This window comes from Scyliorhinus canicula, chromosome 8, assembly GCF_902713615.1.
Source record: "Scyliorhinus canicula chromosome 8, sScyCan1.1, whole genome shotgun sequence".
In the NCBI taxonomy this organism is placed as follows: domain Eukaryota; kingdom Metazoa; phylum Chordata; class Chondrichthyes; order Carcharhiniformes; family Scyliorhinidae; genus Scyliorhinus; species Scyliorhinus canicula.
Window position 1 is genome coordinate 165,544,376 of NC_052153.1, and position 21,555 is coordinate 165,565,930.

A 21,555-nucleotide genomic window follows, 5' to 3' on the forward strand; every position below is an offset into this window, starting at 1 on the left:
GCAGATCTTCCATGCCTGCTGTTTCTCGAAGGTCCATCCAGCCCCACAGAGACGTCAGGGCTATCCAGCCTGCCATCAATGAACCTACTCTATACCTTGATTCCAACTGTACCTGCAATGACCCACAGGTCCCATTCCAAATCAGCATTGTTACTACGAACAGGATGTCCCCCAAGCGTGGCACTGAACCCGTCCACGTCCACAGCATCGGCCAGGATGATGAGTGGTGTGCCACCCTTACGGTCAACCAGAGTTCGTCGCCCACCTCTGAGACTGAACTTATGAACTCTGTACACATGTGGACTCTCTGAAATATCTTTTTTCCCTACATCCTTTATTGTTGCATTCATTATCCAGTGATTTGTAAATAGATTCGTTGGTTGTTCCAGTTCATGGTAGTCAACTGCACCAGGCACCTTCCTCTGTAAATAGTCTTGTTCCCTGTATATAGCTTTGTACATATGTCTTCGCACCTCACACGTAGCTAGGTACATTCTCCACACACCCACACTATTTATTATCACATGACTATATCTACATTTTTTTTATAGAAGGGGGGATGTCATAACATACACCAGTATATCATGGTGCAGAAACACACTGATGGACACACACAGGGACCAATCAACATGTACAAACACCGCAGCCAATCACCAGTTAGAATACACACACTATAAAGGCAGAGGGCACCACGGTTCCCGCTCATTCTGGGTGCTGCCTCTCAGTGTAACAGGAATGTATTCAGCCCAGCACGGACTCACAACACGTGCTGAGAGAATCAACTGGTTCAGACAAGGCTTAGGTCTCTAGTTTAAGTTAGCATCACTTAGACCAACAGTCATCGTGTGTTAGTTAGTTAGAAGTAGTTAATAAAATTGAGTTGAACCTTCATCAGTGTTGGAAGTGTCTGTTCATCTCTCAAGTCTACACTAGCCAACACTTCAGAAAACACAAACAAAGCAACAGAAAACGGTAAGAGAGGCGCCAGTACTCACCATGAGGCCGAGGTCCTGGAGCAGAGAACGACAATTTTGATCAGCGGCCACCTTGAAAAAGGTGCTGCACGTGCGCAGTTGAGAAAAAGGCCCCAAGTAAAGGAACAGCGATCTGAGCATGCCTAATTGCATCCTACGACCTACGTCACATGCGCCATGACATCAGAGGCCCCAGACCACGTCCACTTAAATGGGAAATGTCCCAAAACACAAAAAAAAAATTTTTAAGCCGTTAAACCTGATTCTTTCACCTGGAACGACAGCACAATGCCTGAAATTCGACCAGTAGCTGAAAGTAACGTCCGCAGAACCCTGCAACATGTAGTTAGCACCATCCAAAGAGATGATACAGTCCTTGAAGACTACGACTCCGACCTTGATTTCTTCTTTGGACATCACGAGCCCAATGCCAGCTCCGACACAAAAAGTGATGATATGGGCGACTCAGACGAAGGTATCATCATTGGAGATGGCGATTTCAGTACCAAATCCGAACCGCAACGAGATGTGTTCTGCAGTGAAGAATCCGACGCAGACGCGGATGTGTTTTTCGGATTTGAGGATCTTCAGCCCAGCATATATGACATCCTGACTCGTGAGTGCAGGATTATGCTGCGGCCTGACACCAAGAGACAGAGAGCGGTACAAGCCCACAGAGAGCGGTCTGCTGCTACACAGAGGGTGGTCCATGCACTGCGAAGGGTCCCTGACTCCACACAGAGAGTGGTCCATGCACCACGAAGGGTCCCAGCCTCCACACAGAAAGCGATGAATGACTCCACAGCAAGACAACTACACATCTCCTCGCAGGAAGTGACTCCAGTGTCACAAGCCTCCACGATAGAAGCAATGCAAGACTCCAGAGCGCAGTCCTTGCATGAACAAGAAGTGACTTGAGTGACACAAACCTCCACAGTGAGCTCGTGGACAGTCTCCACAATAGAAGCAACGCAAGACTCCAAAGCGCAGTCCTTGCATGAACAAGACCATGAGGGTCTAGCAACCTCCTCTGAGCAACCAGCAGCAGACGATGCAAGTCTGCCACGCTCCAGTGCACAGCAAGAAGACTATGACAGTCTACCACACTCCAGTGAACAACAAAGCGACTATGACAGTCCACCCACATTGTTTGAGCCACAAGAAGAAGACTCTGACAGTCTACCCAGCTCAAGTGAACGACAAGAAGCTACTGAGGCTCTACCCACTGTATGTGAGACAAGTGACGACGGCATCCCACTTCCCATACAAGATGTGCAATGTGACAGACCTCAGCTAGAGTGTACGGAGGCACTTGACGATCACAGTGAGACCACTGGTGACTCTGGTGACACCACGTTACTTCAAACCTCATTCGTTCGAGCCTCTCCACAAGCAAATGCATTCCTGAATGTTTTGACTCCTGACATGGAGCATCAAGAAATCTCAGCTGACTCTAGTGAACCTGCAATGACTCCAGACGGGGAGCATCGACAAACCAAAACTGACTCAGGTGAAACAGACCAGACTCCAGACGGGGAGCATCCACAAGCCAAAGCTGATTCACGTAAGCTGGACTTGACTCCAGCCGGGAAGCGTCGCAAACTCAGTGACGGCACGCTCAAGGTGACAGCAGATGTCAAAAAACACGCTGACACGAGTAACGGTGTGAAGGACTCGTATTATCCACAGAGTGTGGTCCTTGAGCGCAGAGAACACAACAACAGAACAAACCGACACAACACAACCTATGAAAACCATATCAAAGACAACGACACGACGCGTACCAAAGGCAACATCATCGACAGCAAGCACGACAAAGACTACACCAATGGAACTACGACTGGTACGACATGGTACAACTTTGCCCATGAGGGACACTGTTACTGCTCAGCTCTGTACAATGACATACCATTGCCGGACGATGCATCTTTCCACTTCACGTTTGCTGCACTACCAACAGGCAACCTGGCTTTCAGGCCAGATGCCATCCAACATCGCTATCACAAGCATCGGAAGAAAAAAAGACTCAAAATCAGACAACAAAGTGATTTGACCACTTCTTGGTTCCTTACGCACAGGGACAAGGATGGCATTTACAATGCAATGCCACCATCAACATCACCACCTCACCAACCCAACAAGAAAGACATTCAACCATAATAATTGATGAATTTTGGACTCATACATCTGATTTGGACTTATTGTTTAGTGATCACTGTTACCATGATTTGTTCATAGCATCACTTGTCTACCTGTTTTTGTTCAATTTTCTCTAATACTGTTCAGAAAATCTGTAACACGAGAAAAAGAGGGATGTGGTGATATGCATCACTGTAAATACACAAGGGGTTAATGACACGTAGACTAGCTAGACACTGGAGGGAGCACCAGAGACATGGCACACAGACATTCAACCAATATGTCAGTAAGATAGGACACGACCAATGGGCATTCACAACACACACAGAAGTGACACAACCACAGGAGGGCATTACACCAACCCATATATAAAGGACACAGCACACATGATCTTCCTCTTTCCAGTGGAGACACTCAGTGAGTACAGACACAGGGTTGATTGAACATCACACCCACCATGTGGATTGTAGCAGACTGGTTCATCAATCTGAGTAGCTATAGAAGGATTAACAGTGGAGTCGAATCCGAGTAGGAGAATTGTTACTAGTTTAATAAACGTGTAGAAGTTATCTCCATGTCTGAACCTTCCTTTGTCAGAGTGCACATCAAGGAAGCAGCTCGAGAGCATAACAAAACAGTGGCTGGGAAGCAGTGCTTAGCCTTGATCATCTGGTCAACATGGTGGGACACAGGCTTGATAGACCAACAGCTTTCATCCTGTCCAACCATTTTCCATATTTGCATGTAGTCGCCAGCAGTTTGTGGGCAGCATGCTTTGCACAGTGGGTAGCACTGCTGCCTCACAACACCAGGGTCCGGGGTTCAATTCCAGCCTTGGGTCACTGTCTGTGTGGAGTTTGTACATTCTCCCTGTGTCTACATGGGTTTCCAACGAATATTCCGGTTTCCTCCCACAGCCCAAAGATGAGTGGGTTAGGTGAATTGGCCCTGCTAAATTGCCCCTTAGGGTAGGGTTTCAGGAATAGGGTGGGGGATTGGGCCTGGGTTGTTTGGTCTTTCGAAGGGTCATTGCAGACTCGATGGGCTGAATGACCCTAGGGGGTCTATGATTCTAAACTACCACTTCAAGAATAATAATCTCATAATATTTAAATATGTTGCCATCTGTCTCATGTGTAATGTGATTTTCTGAAACTATTGTTGAGGATTTCACTGGACGCCATCCTACCATATAAAGTAAATTATAAAGCTTCCCATGTTCCACTTACAATCCTGTGCTCTAAAAAGAAAGTTAACTATATGAGATGGCTTTAACGCCATGCCGTATTTAATTGGCTCCCAATTATGACACTCAATCTAGCCCCTCCTCCACCCTTCTCAAAATTCTGGGTAACCTCCCCCATAATTGGTGTATTCTAATTGGAGTTGCAGAATCCTATTTAAAAATGCATTCTAAACTGACAAAGGGATGCCAGGCGCAGCTTGAAAACAATGGGTAGATTTTCAGCTAATTTCTTCCTGAGAAATCTTTCTGCTAATAATCGAAGTGACTTCTGAACAGGGTTATTTTTATTCTTCCATGGATGTCACTGGCCAGGCCAACGTCTGTTGCCCAACCCTAACTGCCGTTGACCTGAGTGGCTTGCTGAGGCCATTTCAGAGGGCGGTTAAGAGTAGGTGACAATCCTGTGGATCTGGGAGTGTAATAAGGCGGCAGATTTACATTTTTACAACAATTGATGATAGTTTCATGGTCACAACCGCTTTATATTCCAGAGTTCTTTAATTAGCTCAATTTTACTTCTACAGTAATGAATGCTTAAGTTTTAGATATATTGTGTTATATGTATTTGGCGCTGTAAGGGTTAAAAGCCTGGGATATGGTGTGACTGCTGCAGTCATGTTTTAAAGTTGCTGGTTTGAAAGACAGCTAGGCGTTTTGGAACCAGAGGTGCAATTAAAGCATCGTAAAGGTTTGGGCGAAGGGACTTTTATTTAGAATAAGACGCTTCCTCAGAAAAGTAGTTAATTAGAGACATTGTGTTCACTTTAGTCAGATCATGTCATTGATGAGAGGAGCCAGGGGTTGAAGCAGTCAGGTGTTGAGGTTTTCAGAGTTTTAGTTTTGGGCTGGGAGGTGAGCCGAGAAGGTTTCCGAAGAGATACAGGCAAAGATTCGACATTATTCTGACAGAGTGTCTCTTTCAAGCAGTCTCACAAGATCTCTCTTTCTCAAACAGGAGTATTCAAGACATCTCTGTAAATCTCTGCTCCTGAGTCCTAACCGCATTTAAAAATGGATTGGGATCTGAGATAGTTTTGTTGTTTGAGTGGAAATATAGATAGCAGTTAAGGATTATTGTGTCACTATTGATTGCCATTATTTAAGGGGTAATCGTAAGCTATTTTCTTGCGTGATGGTCAAGATATTTTAATACCGTGTTAGTAATAAAATTTGTTTCAATATACCGTATCTCTATTTTGTGTGAAAACATGTGGGGGCGGGGGGGAATAATGTTAAATTGGGGGTGCAGGTGTCGGGTGGGTGCAGACAAGGGGGTTATGTTTAGTCTGGTCCGGTCATGGGGGATGGCGTCTAGTCAGAGTGGTGAGTGGGGGATGGGGTGGGGGGTCGGAACAGTGTTGGGTAAGGGGTTCGGATCAAATAAGCATGGATTAACAATTGGATGTTGTTGCCAAAAGCCAAACATCACTGCAGGAATGACTCAGGGACATGTTCTCAACCCAACCATTTTCAACTTCTCCATCAGTGAACTTTCCTCCAATAGCCAGAGGAATTGAACTGTTTGCTGACAATTCAGCTCTATTCATTGTTCCTCCAATAGTGAAGCTGCCCCTGCAGCCCATACCAGAATTTGGAGAACATCTAGGCTTGAGGTGACAGGTAGCTGCAATGATCACACCATTTATTTCGCTACGGAAGTTAAAGATATCGGCATGTCTGCATCGACTCTCACAAACGTCAACAAATGCCATAGGGAGCATCTTAACCGGCTGCATCACAGCCTGGTATGGCGACTGCTCGGCACAAGATCGCAAGAAACTGCAGACTGTGGTGAACTCAGCCCAACGCATCACACAAGCTTGCTACCCCCACATTGATTCTGTATACACCTCCCGCTGCCTCAGGAAGGTACACAGCATTATCAGAGACCCGTCCCACCCAGGCACTGCCTTCTTCCAGACCCTTCCATCAGACAGAAGGTACAGAAGTCTGAAGACCTGCACATCCAGATATAGGAACAGCTTCTTCCTCACAGCTACTAGACTCCTCAACGACTCTCGCTCGGACTTATCTGTTCCCTATAAGAACCCTATTCACGACGTGCTCTTGCTCATGTATTTGCTTTGTTTCACACTGTAACCAATCACTGTTTGTCGATGTACCATTTGTCAATGTACTCTGTCATTTATTCTTTTTTGTCTCCTATGTATGTATGTGTACGTTCCCTCGGCCGCAGAAAAATACTTTCCACTGTGCTTCGGTACATGCGACAATAAATCAAAACAAATCAAATCAAATTCTGTGCCAAGATTAGGTATCATATCACAGAATCCCTGTGCAGAAGGAGGCCATTCAGCCCACTACATTGGTCCACACCCCCATCCTATCCTCGCAACCCCGTAACTCCACCTAACCTGCACATCCCTGAACACTTAGGTGCAATTTAGCATAGCCAATCCACATCACCTACATTACTTTGGACTGTCTCATAGTGCCAGGGACCCATGTTCAATTCCCACCTTATGTGACTGTGTGTGGAGTTTGCACTTTCTCTCCATGTCTGTGTGAGTTCCTATAGTTCCTCATGACCCTCCGTCATGAGATGATTTTGTTGTTTGAGAACAACTTTCCAAGAACCAGCAGGCAATAGTCGTGAGTGCCCATGCCCTAACCCTTGATTCCAATGATGAGTTCAATAAGGCTTGTACTCCACCCTGGACACCATACTCTCCAACTTTCCAAAGTAAGATCACATCCTCCTCCTTGGAGACTTCAACGGCAGGCTGGAAAGAACTCCTAACTCTAGAAAGGAACCATCGGAAAGGAAGGAGTTGGGAATTGCAGCGCCAACAGGGTTTCCTGCTCAACAAATGCGTGGACAACCAGCTTGTCATCACTAACACACTGTTCTGTCGAAAAGTCAAGTTCTGGATTTCCTGGAGACCTCCACGATCAAAGCACTAGCACATGATTTATAATATAATAATAATCTTTATTGTCACAAGTAGGCTTACATGAAGTTACTGTGAAAAGCCTCTAGTTGCCACATTCGGCGCCTGTTCGGGTATACAGAGGGAGAATTCAGAATGCCCAATTCACCTAACAGCACGTCTTTCAGGACTTGTGGGATGAAACTAGAGCACCCGGAGGAAACCCATGCAGATACAGGGAGAACGTGCAGACTCTGCACAGACAGTGACCCAAGTCGGGAATCGAACCGGGGACCTTGGCACTGTGGAGCAACAGTGCTAACCACTGTGCTACTGTACCACCCTACTTTGTCTGCTTTTTCATCGTCTGATCCCAAGACCCAAAGGATGCCCTCATTACCAAAATGATGACCAGCGCAGATGCCTGCTGGAACTGCAACTCCTCATTGACAAGAACAAGATCCAGAACTTCTTCAATGTCACCGAGGCAATATTCTGACCCAATACCCTAGGCCTCAAACTGGTGCAGAGTGTAGATGGAACCCTCTTGGGAGGCAGAGAAAACATCGACCAGCGATGGAAAAAACACTTCAAAAACTCCTAAACCATGATAAAATTATAGATGAACACGTGATTGAGAAAATCTCCCTAACTCCCCATGAAAGATGATCTTGGACTCCTATCAAGCATGGACAAAGTCAAGGCAGCCATTAAACACAGGAAGAATGGAAAAGCCGCTGACGTGGACAGGATTCCTGTGACGATTTTCAAACTTGGAGGAGAAGAGATTGCCCGTCATCTCCTCGGCTGTTGCTGAAAATCTGGGACAGAGGAAAAATTCCTGCCAACCTCAGGGATGCCACCATTACCACCAAAATCACAAAAGGAGACAAAGTGGCCTGTGGGAACTACCGAGTAATCTCCCTACCCACCATCCCAGGGATGATCATCGCCCGAATCCCTGTTAGCTGCCTAATCCCAGTCTCTGAGGAAAGCGTTCCGGAAAGCCAGTGTGGCGTCCAACCAAACCGTGATCGGCAAATTTGAAGAGAAATGCTAGGGGTAACATTAACCACTCTACATAACCTTCATCGGTCTTACCAAAGCTTTGATTCAGTCAATCGGGCTATAAATGACCCGGTCAAAGGCCGGAGAAATTCATAACATCCTCCGATTCCTCCACGACAAATTGCCAGTGACAGTCCTCACCAATGGAAGTAAGAAAGGAACTTTGAGGTCAAGGCTTGAGTTAAGCAGGGATATTCTTTTCTCCATCTTCATCGCCACCATCCTTCACCTTATCAAGAACAAGCTTCCCAGTGGAGTGGACATCGACTACAGGATGGATGGCAAACTTTTCAACCTTAGTTGGCTGAAATCCAAGAAAAAAATGACGCAAGACATTGCTTGTGGAACTCTAGTATGCGGATGACATCGGCATCTCCACTCTCTCAGATGAGAATCTCAAATCCATGCTTGACACCTTCGCGGAAGCATACCAGAGATTAGGTCTCAGCCTCAACCTCAAGAAGACTCAAGTCCATCGCCAACCCGCCTTAGGGAAAGATCTGTCTTTCCATCAAGATCAATGGAGAAACCTTATTAAATGTGGAACGTTTCCCCTACCTGGGATGTCACTTCTCGGCTATGGCTGACATTGATGCAGAAATCCAACATCGTTTCCAATCCGCGAGTGCCTTTGGTTACCTAAGGATGAGAGTCTTTGATGACTGTGACACCAAGGTCATCATGTACAAGACAGTTGTTCTCTCAACTCTTCCATACGGCTCAGAAACTGGGACCAAGTACAGACGGCACCTCAACGTCCTGGAGACGTCCCAACAACACTCTCTGAGATGCCAATGGTCAAAAGAAATTTACTTGGATGAACCTCCTGATTGAAGGAACACACGGGCGCGATTCTCCACTCCCCACGCCGCGTGGGAGAATCGCGGGAGGGCCCCCCGACAAATTTCACATCCCCCTCGCGCCCCCCCTCGATTCTCTGATTCTCTCTCCCCCCCACCCCGGCTCGGAAGAATCGCCGCTCGCCGTTTTTCATGGTGACCGCCGCTTCTCCTACCCGGATGGGCCGAGCGGCCTGCCATTCGTGACCGTTTCACGACGGCGGCAACCACACCTGGTCGCTGCCGTCGTGAAACGGGTGTGGAGATGCCCGTTTGGGGCTTGTAGGGGGCCTGGTGGGGAATGAGCATCACGACTGTGCTCGGGATGGGACAGGCCCACGATCGGTGCCCACCAATCGTCGGGCCGCCGTCTCAATCGGACACACTATTTCCCCTCCGCCGCCCCGCAAGATCAAGCCGCCACGTCTTGCGGGGTGGCTGAGAGGAAAGACGGCCACTGTGCATGCGCGGGTTCGAGCTGTCAGCGTTGTGGCGTCAGCCGCGCATGCGCGGGTTGGAGCCGGCCAACCTGCGCATGCGCTGCTGACATCATTAGGCGCGCCGGCCGCGTCATTCTCGGCGCGACCCCCCCCGCGGCCAAGAGTTACAGAGCGCCGCTCCTAGCCCCGCCGGGAGGGGACAATAGGGGGCGAGGAGCAGCCTCCGAGGCCGTCGTGAAACTCGGCCGAGTTCACGACGGCCCTCCCAATTTTTCCCGGGAGCGGAGAATTCCACCCACAATTCTTCGAGGACACCTGATGTCAACAAGAGTCCTGGAAAAGGAGCCTGAGAAGGGAATACCAGCAATCTAGAGTCCATGGACCAATCCCACCTCTCATGTGCGGTCGAAGATGCGGCTCTAGGATCGGCTCACTTGCCATGGAAGGACCCACAGAACCCTTGACCTAGGTGGACAATTATATGTGTTAGCGAGTGATGACCGAAGAGGAAGAGTTGCTGTCCGGGTGCCTTTTCAAAATGGTATCCGGATGTGATTCAGGGTGTATGCCATCCAGCCCACCTCTTCACATATCACATTGGGAAACCACCGACTGTATAATTAAAGAGAGCGTGGGACTTAGTCCCAGAATGGAAAATTCCATCCTTGGACACAGGGGAACTGTTTGCTGTCCCAGTCCTGCCCACTGCAGCTTCTGCTGTTGCTAGGATTAGGGAGCTGCCTGTTATGCTTCTTGAAAGAATGCTCGAAGTCGTCTTTAGGTTAAGGATGATTTATTGTGTCCCACAATAAACTACAGATTACACTTGATAAAAGGCTGCTCTTCAATGTTCTGCAACTAGGCCCCAAACAGACTAGCACCCTCCAGCTTCTTGCACCTCTTGCCACTCCAACCCCTCCGGTTCCAAGTGGCGGAGGCGGGCCTTCGGCGTTCCTTTTATGGGTGTCCCCGCGCTGCCCCCTGGTGACTCAGGCGAGGATCACCACATCCCCCTTCTTCACTTTTTTTTTTTTTTTTTTTTTTTTTTTCGTAGTTGCAGAGCTGTAGTAAAACACAAAGGTAAAGAGTTAGGTGTATATATGTATATACACAGAACAGGGCAGGGCGATGCGTTTGTCAGTCCATGTTCACAGGTTCAGACGGTCAGGTGCACGTCTGATCCGTGTAGACCTCCTGAGTGGGCTTGGAGATCCAGGGTCGTTTGTGTCCGTGCGGACATCTGCTGCTGGGGTGTCAGGAAGATGTATGACCGTGTCCTGTGGATCCAGTGTGTCCTGCAGATCGAGTGTCGGAAGGACCCGTGGACGAGGTGTGACCTTCAGAAGGTCTCGCCGATTTCGTCGAACCATTGTTCCATCATCCGACTGCACGACGTAGGACCGTGGCGATGTTAGGCGGAGGACCACCGCCATTTTGGACCAACCCCCAGCTGGGTTTCGCAGCCTCACTGTGTCGCCGATGGCCAACGGTGGCAGTACCTTGGCCTGCTTGTCATAGTGCTGCTTTTGCGCTTGGCGCTGGTGACGCATTTGATCCAGGACAGGCGAGTGATCAGGATTGGTGAAGTGTAGCGCTGGTAAAGTTGTCCGCACATCCCTGTTGAAAAGCATCTGAGCTGGTGATAGTCCCGAGCTCAAAGGTGACGAACGGTACGATAGGAGGGCCAAGTGTACGTCAGATTTGGAGTCCGCAGCCTTGCTGATGAGTTGCTTGACTATGTGGACACCTTTCTCCACCCTGCCATTCGATTGCGGAAAGTGGGGACTCGACGTTATGTGCTGGAAATTGTAAATCTTGGCGAAGTCCGTCCACTCCCAGCTGGCAAAACAAGGACCATTGTCGGACATGACCGTCCGTGGGATGCCATGCCTGGAGAAAGTTTCTTTGCAGGCCTTGATGACGGCTGCTGCTGTGAGATCCGGGAGTTGCAGGACTTCCGGGAAGTTGGAGAAGTAGTCAATGATCAGGACATAGTTGCGGCCCATGGAGTGGAACAAATCAATGCCCACTTTGTCCCATGGTGACGTGGCCATCTCATGCTGCTGCAGTGGCTCCTTGCATTGTGCCGGTCGATGTCTTTGGCACGTGTCACAGGAGAGCACCATGTTGGTGATGTCCTCGTTAATCCCTGGCCAGTAAACAGATTGGCGCGCTCTCCTTTTGCATTTTTCGGCACCAAGGTGCCCTTCGTGAATCCTGTGGAGGATGTCCGCCCGGAGAGCCATTGGAATGACGATCCTGTCGTTCCGCAGTATAATGCCATCGACCACGGATAGTTCAGTCTTGACATTCTGGAACTGTGGGCACCGCCCCTTTGGCCAGCCATGCTGCAGGTTGTGTAGGACTTGAAGGAGGGTGGCGTCCTCCTGTGTCGCCTGACGAATTTGCTGCAGCTTCTCATCCGTTGCCGGGAGCGTCTCCTTGCACCACTGTGCATGAGCTTCCACATCATTGATGGAAGCCAGTGGCGGGTTGTCAGCGTCCATGGCTCGTGATAACGTGTCAGCTATCACAAGGTCCTTGCCAGGGGTGTAGACCAGCGTGAAGTCGTACCTGCGCAACTTCATCATCATGCGCTGTAGGCGCGGCGTCATATCATTGAGGTCCTTGTCAATGATATTGACCAGCGGCCTATGATCCGTTTCCACGATGAAAGTGGGGAGACCGTACACATAGTGGTGGAATTTGGTCACTCCTGTTATTAGCCCTAGGCACTCCTTTTCTATCTGTGCATACCTGCACTCTGTGGCGGTCATCGCCCGTGAAGCGTAAGCCACTGGAACCCAGTCCAACTGGTCATCCTGTTGCAGTAGCACAGCACCAATCCCATGTTGACTGGCGTCAGTGGAGATCTTGGTAGGTTTCACCGGGTCAAAAAATGCAAGCGTTGGAGCTGCCATCAGCTGGTATCTTAGATCATCCCATTCAGCCTGGTGAGCCTGGGTCCAGGCAAACTCCGTGTCCTTCCGTGTCACGTTCCTCAACGCCTTTGTCCGTGCTGCCAGGTTGGGTATGAATTTACCAAGGAAGTTGACGAATCCCAGGAACCTTAGAATCGCTTTCTTGTCCTGTGGTCGCTGCATGCTCTGAATTGCAGCGATCTTCTCAGCGTCCGGCTTCACCCCGTGCTCTGAGATTGTGTCGCCCAGGAATGTCAGAGAGGACTGTGCGAAAGTGCACTTGGCCCGGTTGAGCTTGAGTCCAAAGTGGTGTATCCTCTGGAAGACTTGCTTCACCCTCGCAATATGGTCTTTCTCCGTCGCCGACCATATGATGATGTCATCCACATAGACACGTACGCCTTCGATGCCTTCTACCATCTGCTCCATGATTCTGTGGAAGATTTCGGATGCAGATATAATGCCGAATGGCATCCGATTATAGCAGTACCTTCCAAACGGCGTGTTGAAGGTGCATAGCAGGCGGCTGGACTCATCGAGCTGCATTTGCCAGAAACCCTGTGAGGCATCAAGCTTGGTGAAGATGCGAGCGTTTGCCATTTCGCTCGTGATTTCCTCGCGCTTGGGGATCGGGTAGTGTTCCCTGCGAATGTTCTTATTCAGGTCTTTGGGATCTAGACAGATCCGAAGTTCACCAGACGGCTTCTTGACGCACACCAGCGAGCTGACCCAGTCGGTCGGCTGTGTGACTCTTGAGATGACGCCTTGAGTCTGGAGACGCTGAAGTTCGGCTTTTAGCTTGTCCCGCAATGGAGCCGGGACCCTCCGTGGGGCATGAACAACCGGTATGGCTGTCTCTTTGAGCAAGATTCTGTACGTGTAGGGCAGTGTACCCATGCCCGAGAAAACGTCGGGGTAGTCGGTGAGTAGCAGCTGTATGTCCTCGTAAATGCGTGATGATGCAGCCGTGTGCATGAAAATCCGCTGAATGAGCTGCAAATCCTTGCAGGCTTGAGCGCCGAGCAGCGAGGACCTGTTGTCTTCCACAATCTCAAAGCGTAGGCCTGTTACGACAGTTTTGTTGGCAACTTGTAGGTGGCAGGATCCCTTGGAGATGATCGGGTTGCCGTTGTAGTCAGTGAGCTTGCATGCTGCAGGTAACACCTCGTGCGTCCCTGGGACCGATGCGAGATCTTTGCTCGTTAGCAAGTTTGCTGAGGCTCCCGTGTCCAGTTTGAACGTGATGGGGAAGTCCTGTACGTGCACCGTGGCAGTCCATTCACTTGCAGAGTTGATGGCATGCACGTGTCGAGGTTGTGTCGTCAGCTCCTGTGGTCCCGCTGTGGCATTAATAATGCCAATGCTGTACGTGTGCTCCCAGGAGTTGAATTCTTCATGGTCGGAAAAATTGTCGCCGGGAGCCTGAGTGTTCGTGACATCAACCGTGCGGACTTTCAGGTTGCCATGCCGTTGAGTGGACGAGTGAAATTTAGCTGTGGATTGACATTGGGAGGCAAAGTGATTCATTTTTGAACACTTTCTGCACCTTTTTCCTTGGGCAGGACATTGCCCTTTTAAGTGGGAGGAGCCGCAGTAATGACACGTCATGACGTCATGCGTATGCTGCGTTCGCGCATGCGCATTGCGGTTTTCAGACCAGGGCCGGTATTGCGAGTAGTGCGCATGCGCGGACCGATCACTTCCGGGATCGCGTCTTTCAGGACGGTGCGCATGCGCAGACGGGCCAGAGAACGGAAGAGACGGCCTGGAAAACGGAAGAGACGACCTGTGAGGGGAATTCACCATCTTTATATCGTCCTCGTGGTGGATGTTTTGTAAGGAATGTTTTTCAAATAGCTCCTGTACCTGCTGCATTTTCTGCTCCTGTAACAAGCATTTTTCTATGGTAGTTTTTAGTGTTAAATCGTTTTGCAGTAATAGTGAGTCTCTTAGTTTTTTGTCAGCAAGACCATAGATTAGCTGATCTCTGATGAGTGAGTTTGTTAAATCACCAAAGTTGCAGCCTTGTGCCAGCAAGCGTAACTCTGTGACCAAGTGGGTGATAGTCTCCCCTTGTTTTTGGAGTCTGTGACGGAGGGTGAATCTTTCAATGATTTCATTGGATTGAGACTTATAGTGTTCATCCAATTTTGCCATTATCACTTGAAACTTAGTTTTGTCTTCAGTATCCGCATATGTGAACGAGTTATATGTGTCTACCAGTTGCTGGCCACACGATGTGATTAAAAGTGCAATTTTCTTTCCATCGGTGGCTGTATGTAAGTCCTGAGCTAACAAGTACATTTCAAATTGTTGTTTGAACATTTTCCAATTATAATTTAAATTACCTGTAGCTCTCATTGGCGCTGGAAGTACCGTGTGTTCCATTGTTGCAGAAAGTCGTCTGAAGTTGAGAGGCTGCAAAGTCTGGTGGCCTGCCTGTTGCTGGTGCTTCTTCTTTGTCTGCTGTCTTTGTCTTTCTTTGTCTTGCTGGTAGCGCTGGTTCCCTCTGTTCAGAGAATCCACTCCTGTACCATGTTATGCTTCTTGAAAGAATGCTCGAAGTCGTCTTTAGGTTAAGGATGATTTATTGTGTCCCACAATAAACTACAGATTACACTTGATAAAAGGCTGCTCTTCAATGTTCTGCAACTAGGCCCCAAACAGACTAGCACCCTCCAGCTTCTTGCACCTCTTGCCACTCCAACCCCTCCGGTTCCAAGTGGCGGAGGCGGGCCTTCGGCGTTCCTTTTATGGGTGTCCCCGCGCTGCCCCCTGGTGACTCAGGCGAGGATCACCACACTGCCGGCCAATCTAAAGTCACTCCAAGTAATTAAAGCTCCTTGTAACATTAAATGGCTGTGGCGGGGCAGCAAGTGTTATCACGATGCCTACTCCTACCATCCAAACAATCCTGGCCAAGCTTTTATTTAGGTCTATTACCAGCCAGCATACAAACTATGGCACTGAGTGGGGTAACGTGTGACAGGGCTAACTGTTGTCCCTCAGTATTGGACCAGACGTCACCTGTGATGCCCAAGGTGCTCTCCTGTAGATTCCAAAAGGTGGTTAGAGAAGCATATTTGTCAATTTTACAATCAAAAGACAAATAGTTTCACAGAAACACTTGCCCATGATGAAGACGTTCACCTGAGCGGGAAGACAGTGAGATTAGCAGCTCGAGATGGAAAGTTTCTGACAGGACCTCGGTGGTTTGGCTTTCCGTCTTGGCCAACGTCAAGCTGAAGAAAATTCTGCTACATCCAGGACTTGATTGCACTCCACGGAACAGGATGCCACCTAGTGGATTAAATACTGAAGAACAAAGCAGTTGATTGCAGAAAGAACAAAAAGAAAATCTGGCCGTAAGAAAATAATGTCAGTTCAGTTCCTGAAAAAGAAACTCGATACCCGAGAAGCAAGACTGCATTGAGTGGCCATTTCTTGCTCCCAAATTACTATCACCATTTACAGAAGAGAAGTGATGGGGCTTCTTGAGCCTAAAATATTATTTAATATTATTAAATAAAATATTATTCAGAATGGTAAGATTGAAGAAAAGGGGCAGGGGCATGATCTTGGGTTGGGACGTAGGGGGGTGTTTGGAGTTGGTGGTCAAAGGCTAATGGAAGAATCAGGTAAAAAATATTCTGGCAGGCTAGGAAAAGGCAAATAAGTTAAATAGATTCACCACTTCCAAGCTTCACCAATAAAAACTGAACAAATACTGAGCCCAGTGATTTGAAGTTGGAAACCCAGGGCAGAAAGAAACATTACTAAAGCAATTGTAAGGAAGAAATTAAAACCTGATGAAGAGGAAAAAGGGGGCGGCATGGTGGCACCGGGGCCCGGGTCCAATTCCAGCCTTGGGTGACTGTCAGTGTGGAGTCTGCACATTCTCCTCTGGGTGCCCCGGTTTCCTCCCACAGTCCAAAAGATGTGCAGGTTAGGTGGATTGACCAAAGGCTAGGTGGGGTTATAAGGATGGGGCAGGGAAGTGGGCCTAGGTAGGGTGCTCTTTCACAGGATCGGTACAGACTCGATGGGCCAAGTGGCCTCCATCTGCATTGTAGGTATTATATGACCCTATATGATAGTACACATAATGGGGTCATATCATGTTATTCTATCCACCATTTAAATAGGGGTATTTATATTTTTTTAAACTTTCAATATTCTAAAACTATCAGATGAATTCACTCCAATAATGATCTTTATTGCCACGTGTAGGCTTACATTAACACTACAATGAAGTTACTGTGAAAAGCCCCTTGTTGCCACATTCCAGCGCCTGTTCGGGTACACATAGGGAGAATTCACAATGTCCAATTCACCTAACAGCACATCTTTCAGGACTCGTGGGAGGAAACCGGAGCACCTGGAGGAAACCCACGCAGACACGGGGAGAATGTGCAGACTCTGCACAGACAGTGACCCAAGCCGGGAATCGAACCTGGGACCCTGGAGCTGTGAAGCAACAGTGCTACCCATTGTGCTATGAACACACACTTATTTGTTAATATTTCACAAAATAATCGGCAGCATTAGTTAGAAAGAATCCAGTTTGGCATGAACGTACAGGAGGAAATGTATTGGGCTTGAAATTCTGACTCGACGTTCCAATGGGTCTGCTCCACTGGTGAAATTGCAGTTGGACCTGAAGGTGTGCTGCTATCTGTGGCTCTGGAGCTCATTTCAAATGATGGGAATGGGTGATTTATTTGGTCAGGGGGAGTGTCCCCCATGCCTGCAAGTGTTCATCTATTGTGTGCAACTCCCTCCGGAGAATACGGAGCTGACAACAGTTCCCCTGAAACTTTATTACACTGAGCTGATGCTGCCTGACGCATGGGTAGAGATTAAGGCTTAGTCAATGCCCCCTTTTCCCCACTCCATTTTCTAATATTGACTTTGACTGAAGGAAAGATAGGCAAAGTGTACAAACTAGCAGATAGTCTGCTGCGATAGTTGAACTGACCTCGTCAAAAGTGAACATAAATTCTGACACATCATAAATCAGTGAATATAGCCTTAGAATTTATGTGTATTGTGCCCACTGGTAACTTATTTTCATTTCTTTTTATTGTAGAAAATTCCTTTGGGGTAACAGAAATGAAATTTAATCCAGAGTCTGCTTTAAAAGTAAGTTCCAAGTCATGGAGTCATAATGTCTCAGGAGGAGGTCGTTTGGTCCATCCAGTCCCATGCTGGCTCTCTGCAGGGCAACTCAACCAGTTCCATTCTCTTGCTCTACCCCTGTAGTCCTGCAGGTTTATTTCCCTCTAGCGCCCATCCAATTTCTGTCTGAAATTGTTCATCATCTCCGCTTCCACCATCCCCGTTGGCAACGAATTCCGGATCATTGCCCCTTGCTGCTTGAAAACAAATTGCCCCTCACATTCCTCTCCTCTGCATCTCTGGCCCAAAACCCTAAACTTATGTTGACTCTCTCCATTTTACCTGTTTAATGTGCTTGAGAAAAAGGGAAATGATATTCTATATGCCACACATCAAGCTACCTTTATTTCCCCTGCATTATTCTCTTCCCTTCTTTTGATGCTAAAGACAGAACCTGGAAAAACAACTAAAGGAACTACGGCTTATGGTGGCAGGGGGTGTGGGGAGGGGGGGTGAAGGCAGCCGGTGAAATTTGAATTTCATAGTCGGAAATATAAAGCTCGTCTCAGTCTATAATGATGCTGATGAAACGCTCCCTGAATTTTGTGTTTAAAAAGAAACACCCCACCTGGGTCACAAATACTCTTCAGGGAAGGAATTCTGGCCTACCTGTGACTCCAGACCCACAGCAATGTGGCCGACTCTGAACAAGCCCCTCAGTTCAAGGGCAGTTAGGGATGGGCAACAAATGTGGCCTTGCCAACGATGCCCACATCCCGTGAAAGAATTTGAATAAATGAACCAGCAAAATTGGTTGGGACATAAGTACTAATGTCCTTTCAGGGAAGGAAGCCTGCCATCCTTACCTGGTCTGGCCTTCATGTGACTCCAGATCCACAGCAGTGCGGTTGACTCTTCAATGTCCTCTGAAATGGTCCAGCAAGCCACCCAGTTGTACTAAAACCTACAAAACCGAAAGGAAAGAAACCGGACGGACCACCAAGCATTGACCTAGACACCAAAAACAACAATGGCAAACCGATAGCGCAGTAGTTAGCATTGTTGCTTCACAGCTTCAGGGTGCCAGGTTCAATTCGCGGCTTGGGTGACTGTCTGTGCGGAGTCTGCACGTTCTCCCCGTGCCTGCATGGACTTCCTCCAGGCGCTCCGATTTCCTCCCAAAAGTCCCAAAGGTTGTTAGGTAAGGACCCCAGCATCACAGATGCCAGTTTTCAGCCAAGGCGATTCACCCATGATATCAAGAAATGGCTGAAGCCACTGGATACTGCAAAGGCTATGGGATCTGACAATATTCCGGCAATAGTACTGAAGACTTGTGCTCCAGAATTTGCTGGGCTCTAGCCAAGCTGTTCCAGTATAGCTACAACACCGGCATCTACCCGGAAATGTGGAAAATTGCCCAGATGTGTCCTGTACACAAAAAGCAGAAAAACCCCAACCCGGCCAATTGCCACCCATCAGTCTACTGTCAATCATCAGCAAAGTAATGGAAGGAATCAGCAACATTGCTCTCAAATGGCACTTACTCAACAATAACCTGCTCACTGACGCTCAGTTTGTGTCCCATCAGGGTCAATCAGCTCCTGACTACATTATAAGACTACATTACAAGCCTGGACTTGCAGAGGCCTACCGACTGAACTGGCTTGGGACAATTCACACCTCTTTAACCTGGAGTTACCTCTCTCTCTGCATCTTTGATGATTTGATTGCCTGCAGGTGCTCGCATTCCGGGGCATCTCTGACTGTGTCTATATAAACATTTCTGGAACAAGCCTTTCCATTCACCTGAAGAAGGAGCCGTGCTCCGAAAGCTCGTGTTTGAAACAAACCTGTTGGACTTTAACCTGGTGTTGTAAGACTTCTTACTGTGCTCACCCAGTCCAACGCCGGCATCTCCACATCATGACTACATTATAGCCTTGTTCAAACACGGACAAAATAGTTGAACTCCAGAGGTGAGGTGAGTGTCCTTACCTTGACATCAGGGCAGCCTTTGACCGAGTATGGCTTCAAAGATCCCCAGCAAAACTGGAGTCAATGGGAATCAAGGGGAAAAGACTCCATTGGTTGGAGTCATACCTAGCACAAAGGAAGATGGTTGTTGTTGTTGGAGGTCAGTCACCTCAGTCCCAGGATAGCACTTAGGGTAGTGTCCCAGCCCCAACCATCTTCAACTGCTTCATCAATGACCTCCCTTCCAGCATCAGGTCCGATGTGGGGATGTTCATTGCCACAATATTCAGCACCATTCACGACTCCTCAGACACTGAAGCAGTCCACGTGCAAATGCAGCAAAATCTGGACTGACTTGGGCTGACAAATGGTAAATAACATTCGCCAGGCAATGCCCATCTCCAAAAAGAGAGAATCAAACCATCATCCCTCGACGTTCAATGGCATCACCATCACTGAATCCCCCACTATCGACATTCTGGGGGTTACCATTGACCAGTAAACAAACTGGATTAGCCATATTAATTCTGTGGCTACAAGAGCAGGTCAGATGCTAAGAATCTTGTGGCTAGTATTCACCTGCCCCCCACCCCCCACCCCCAAAAGCCGGTCCATCATGTACAAGGCACAAGTCAGGAGTGTGATGGAATACTCTCCACTTGCCTGGATGAGTGCAACTCCAACAACGCTCAAGAAGTTCGACACAACCCAGGACAAAGCAGTCCGCTTGATTGGCACCCTATCCACAAACGTTAACTCCCTCCACCATCGGCGCACAGTAGCAGCAGTTTGTACCATCTACAAGATGCACTGCAGGAACTCACCACGGCTCCTGAGGCAGCACCTTCCAGACCCACGATTGCTACCATTTGGAGGGCTGGAGTAGCAGGTACACGGGAACACCGCCACTTTGAAGTTTCCCTCCAAGCCACAAACCATCTTGACTTGGAAATATATCACTGTTCCTTCACTGGCATTGGGTTAAAATCTTGGAACTCCCTCCCTATCAGCATCGTGGATGTACCTACACCAAATTAGGGTGCAGGTACATCCACAGGAAAAAGACAATGTTGTCGAGGAGGATACTGAGATACAGGCTACTAGACTAGAATGGCTTGAGGTTTATGAGGAGGAGGTGTTAGCGGTTCTGGAAAGTGTTAAAATAGATAAGTCTCCTGGGCTGGATGGGATTTATCCTAGGATTCTCTGGGAAGCTAGGGAGGAGATTGCTGAGCCTTTGGCTTTGATCTTTATGTCATCTTTGTCTACAGGAATAGTGCCAGAAGACTGGAGGATAGCAAATGTTGTCCCCTTGTTCAAGAAGGGGAGTAGAGATAACCCCAGTAACTATAGACCAGTGAGCCTTACTTCTGTTGTGGGAAAAGTCTTGGAAGAGATAGGATGTATAATCATCTGGAAAGGAATAATTTGATTAGAGATAGTCAACATGGTTTTGTGAAGGGTAGGTCGTGCCTCACAAACCTTATTGAGTTCTTCGAGAAGGTGACCAAACAGGTGGATGAGGGTAAAACAGTTGGTGTGGTGTATATGGATTTCAGTAAAACGTTTGACAAGGTTCCCCACGGTAGGCTATTGCAGAAAATACAGAGGCTTGGGATTCAGGGTGATTTAGCAGATTGGATCAGAAATTGGCTAGCTGATAGAAGACAAAGGGTGGTGGTTGATGGGAAATGTTCAGACTGGTGTCCAGTTACTAGTGGTGTACCACAAGGATCTGTTTTGGGGCCACTGCTGTTTGTCATTTTTATAAATGACCTGGAGGAGGGCGTAGAAGGATGGGTGAGTAAATTTGCAGATGACACTAAAGTCGGTGGAGTTGTGGACAGTGCAGAAGGATGTTACAAGTTACAGAGGGACATAGATAAGCTGCAGAGCTGGGCTGAGAGGTGGCAAATGGAGTTTAATGCAGAAAAGTGTGAGG

The 21,555-nt window shown here is 48.1% G+C and overlaps 1 protein-coding gene across 3 annotated transcripts in view; it reads left to right on the forward strand.

Moving 5' to 3' along the window:
* The first annotated feature begins 4,519 nt into the window (after positions 1-4,519).
* Positions 4,520-21,555, forward strand: part of LOC119970662 (coiled-coil domain-containing protein 110-like) — a 53,339-nt gene continuing 36,303 nt past the window's right edge. For 2 of the 3 annotated variants that reach the window (XM_038805643.1, XM_038805645.1), the window contains exons 1-2: positions 4,626-4,747; positions 17,608-17,660. In XM_038805643.1, the coding sequence (XP_038661571.1) occupies positions 4,654-4,747; positions 17,608-17,660 (147 nt within the window). In that variant the 5' untranslated portion in view covers positions 4,626-4,653. Of the gene's footprint in view, positions 4,570-4,625; positions 4,748-17,607; positions 17,661-21,555 lie in introns of those variants that run through there. The other variant, XM_038805644.1, reaches the window with a different exon arrangement.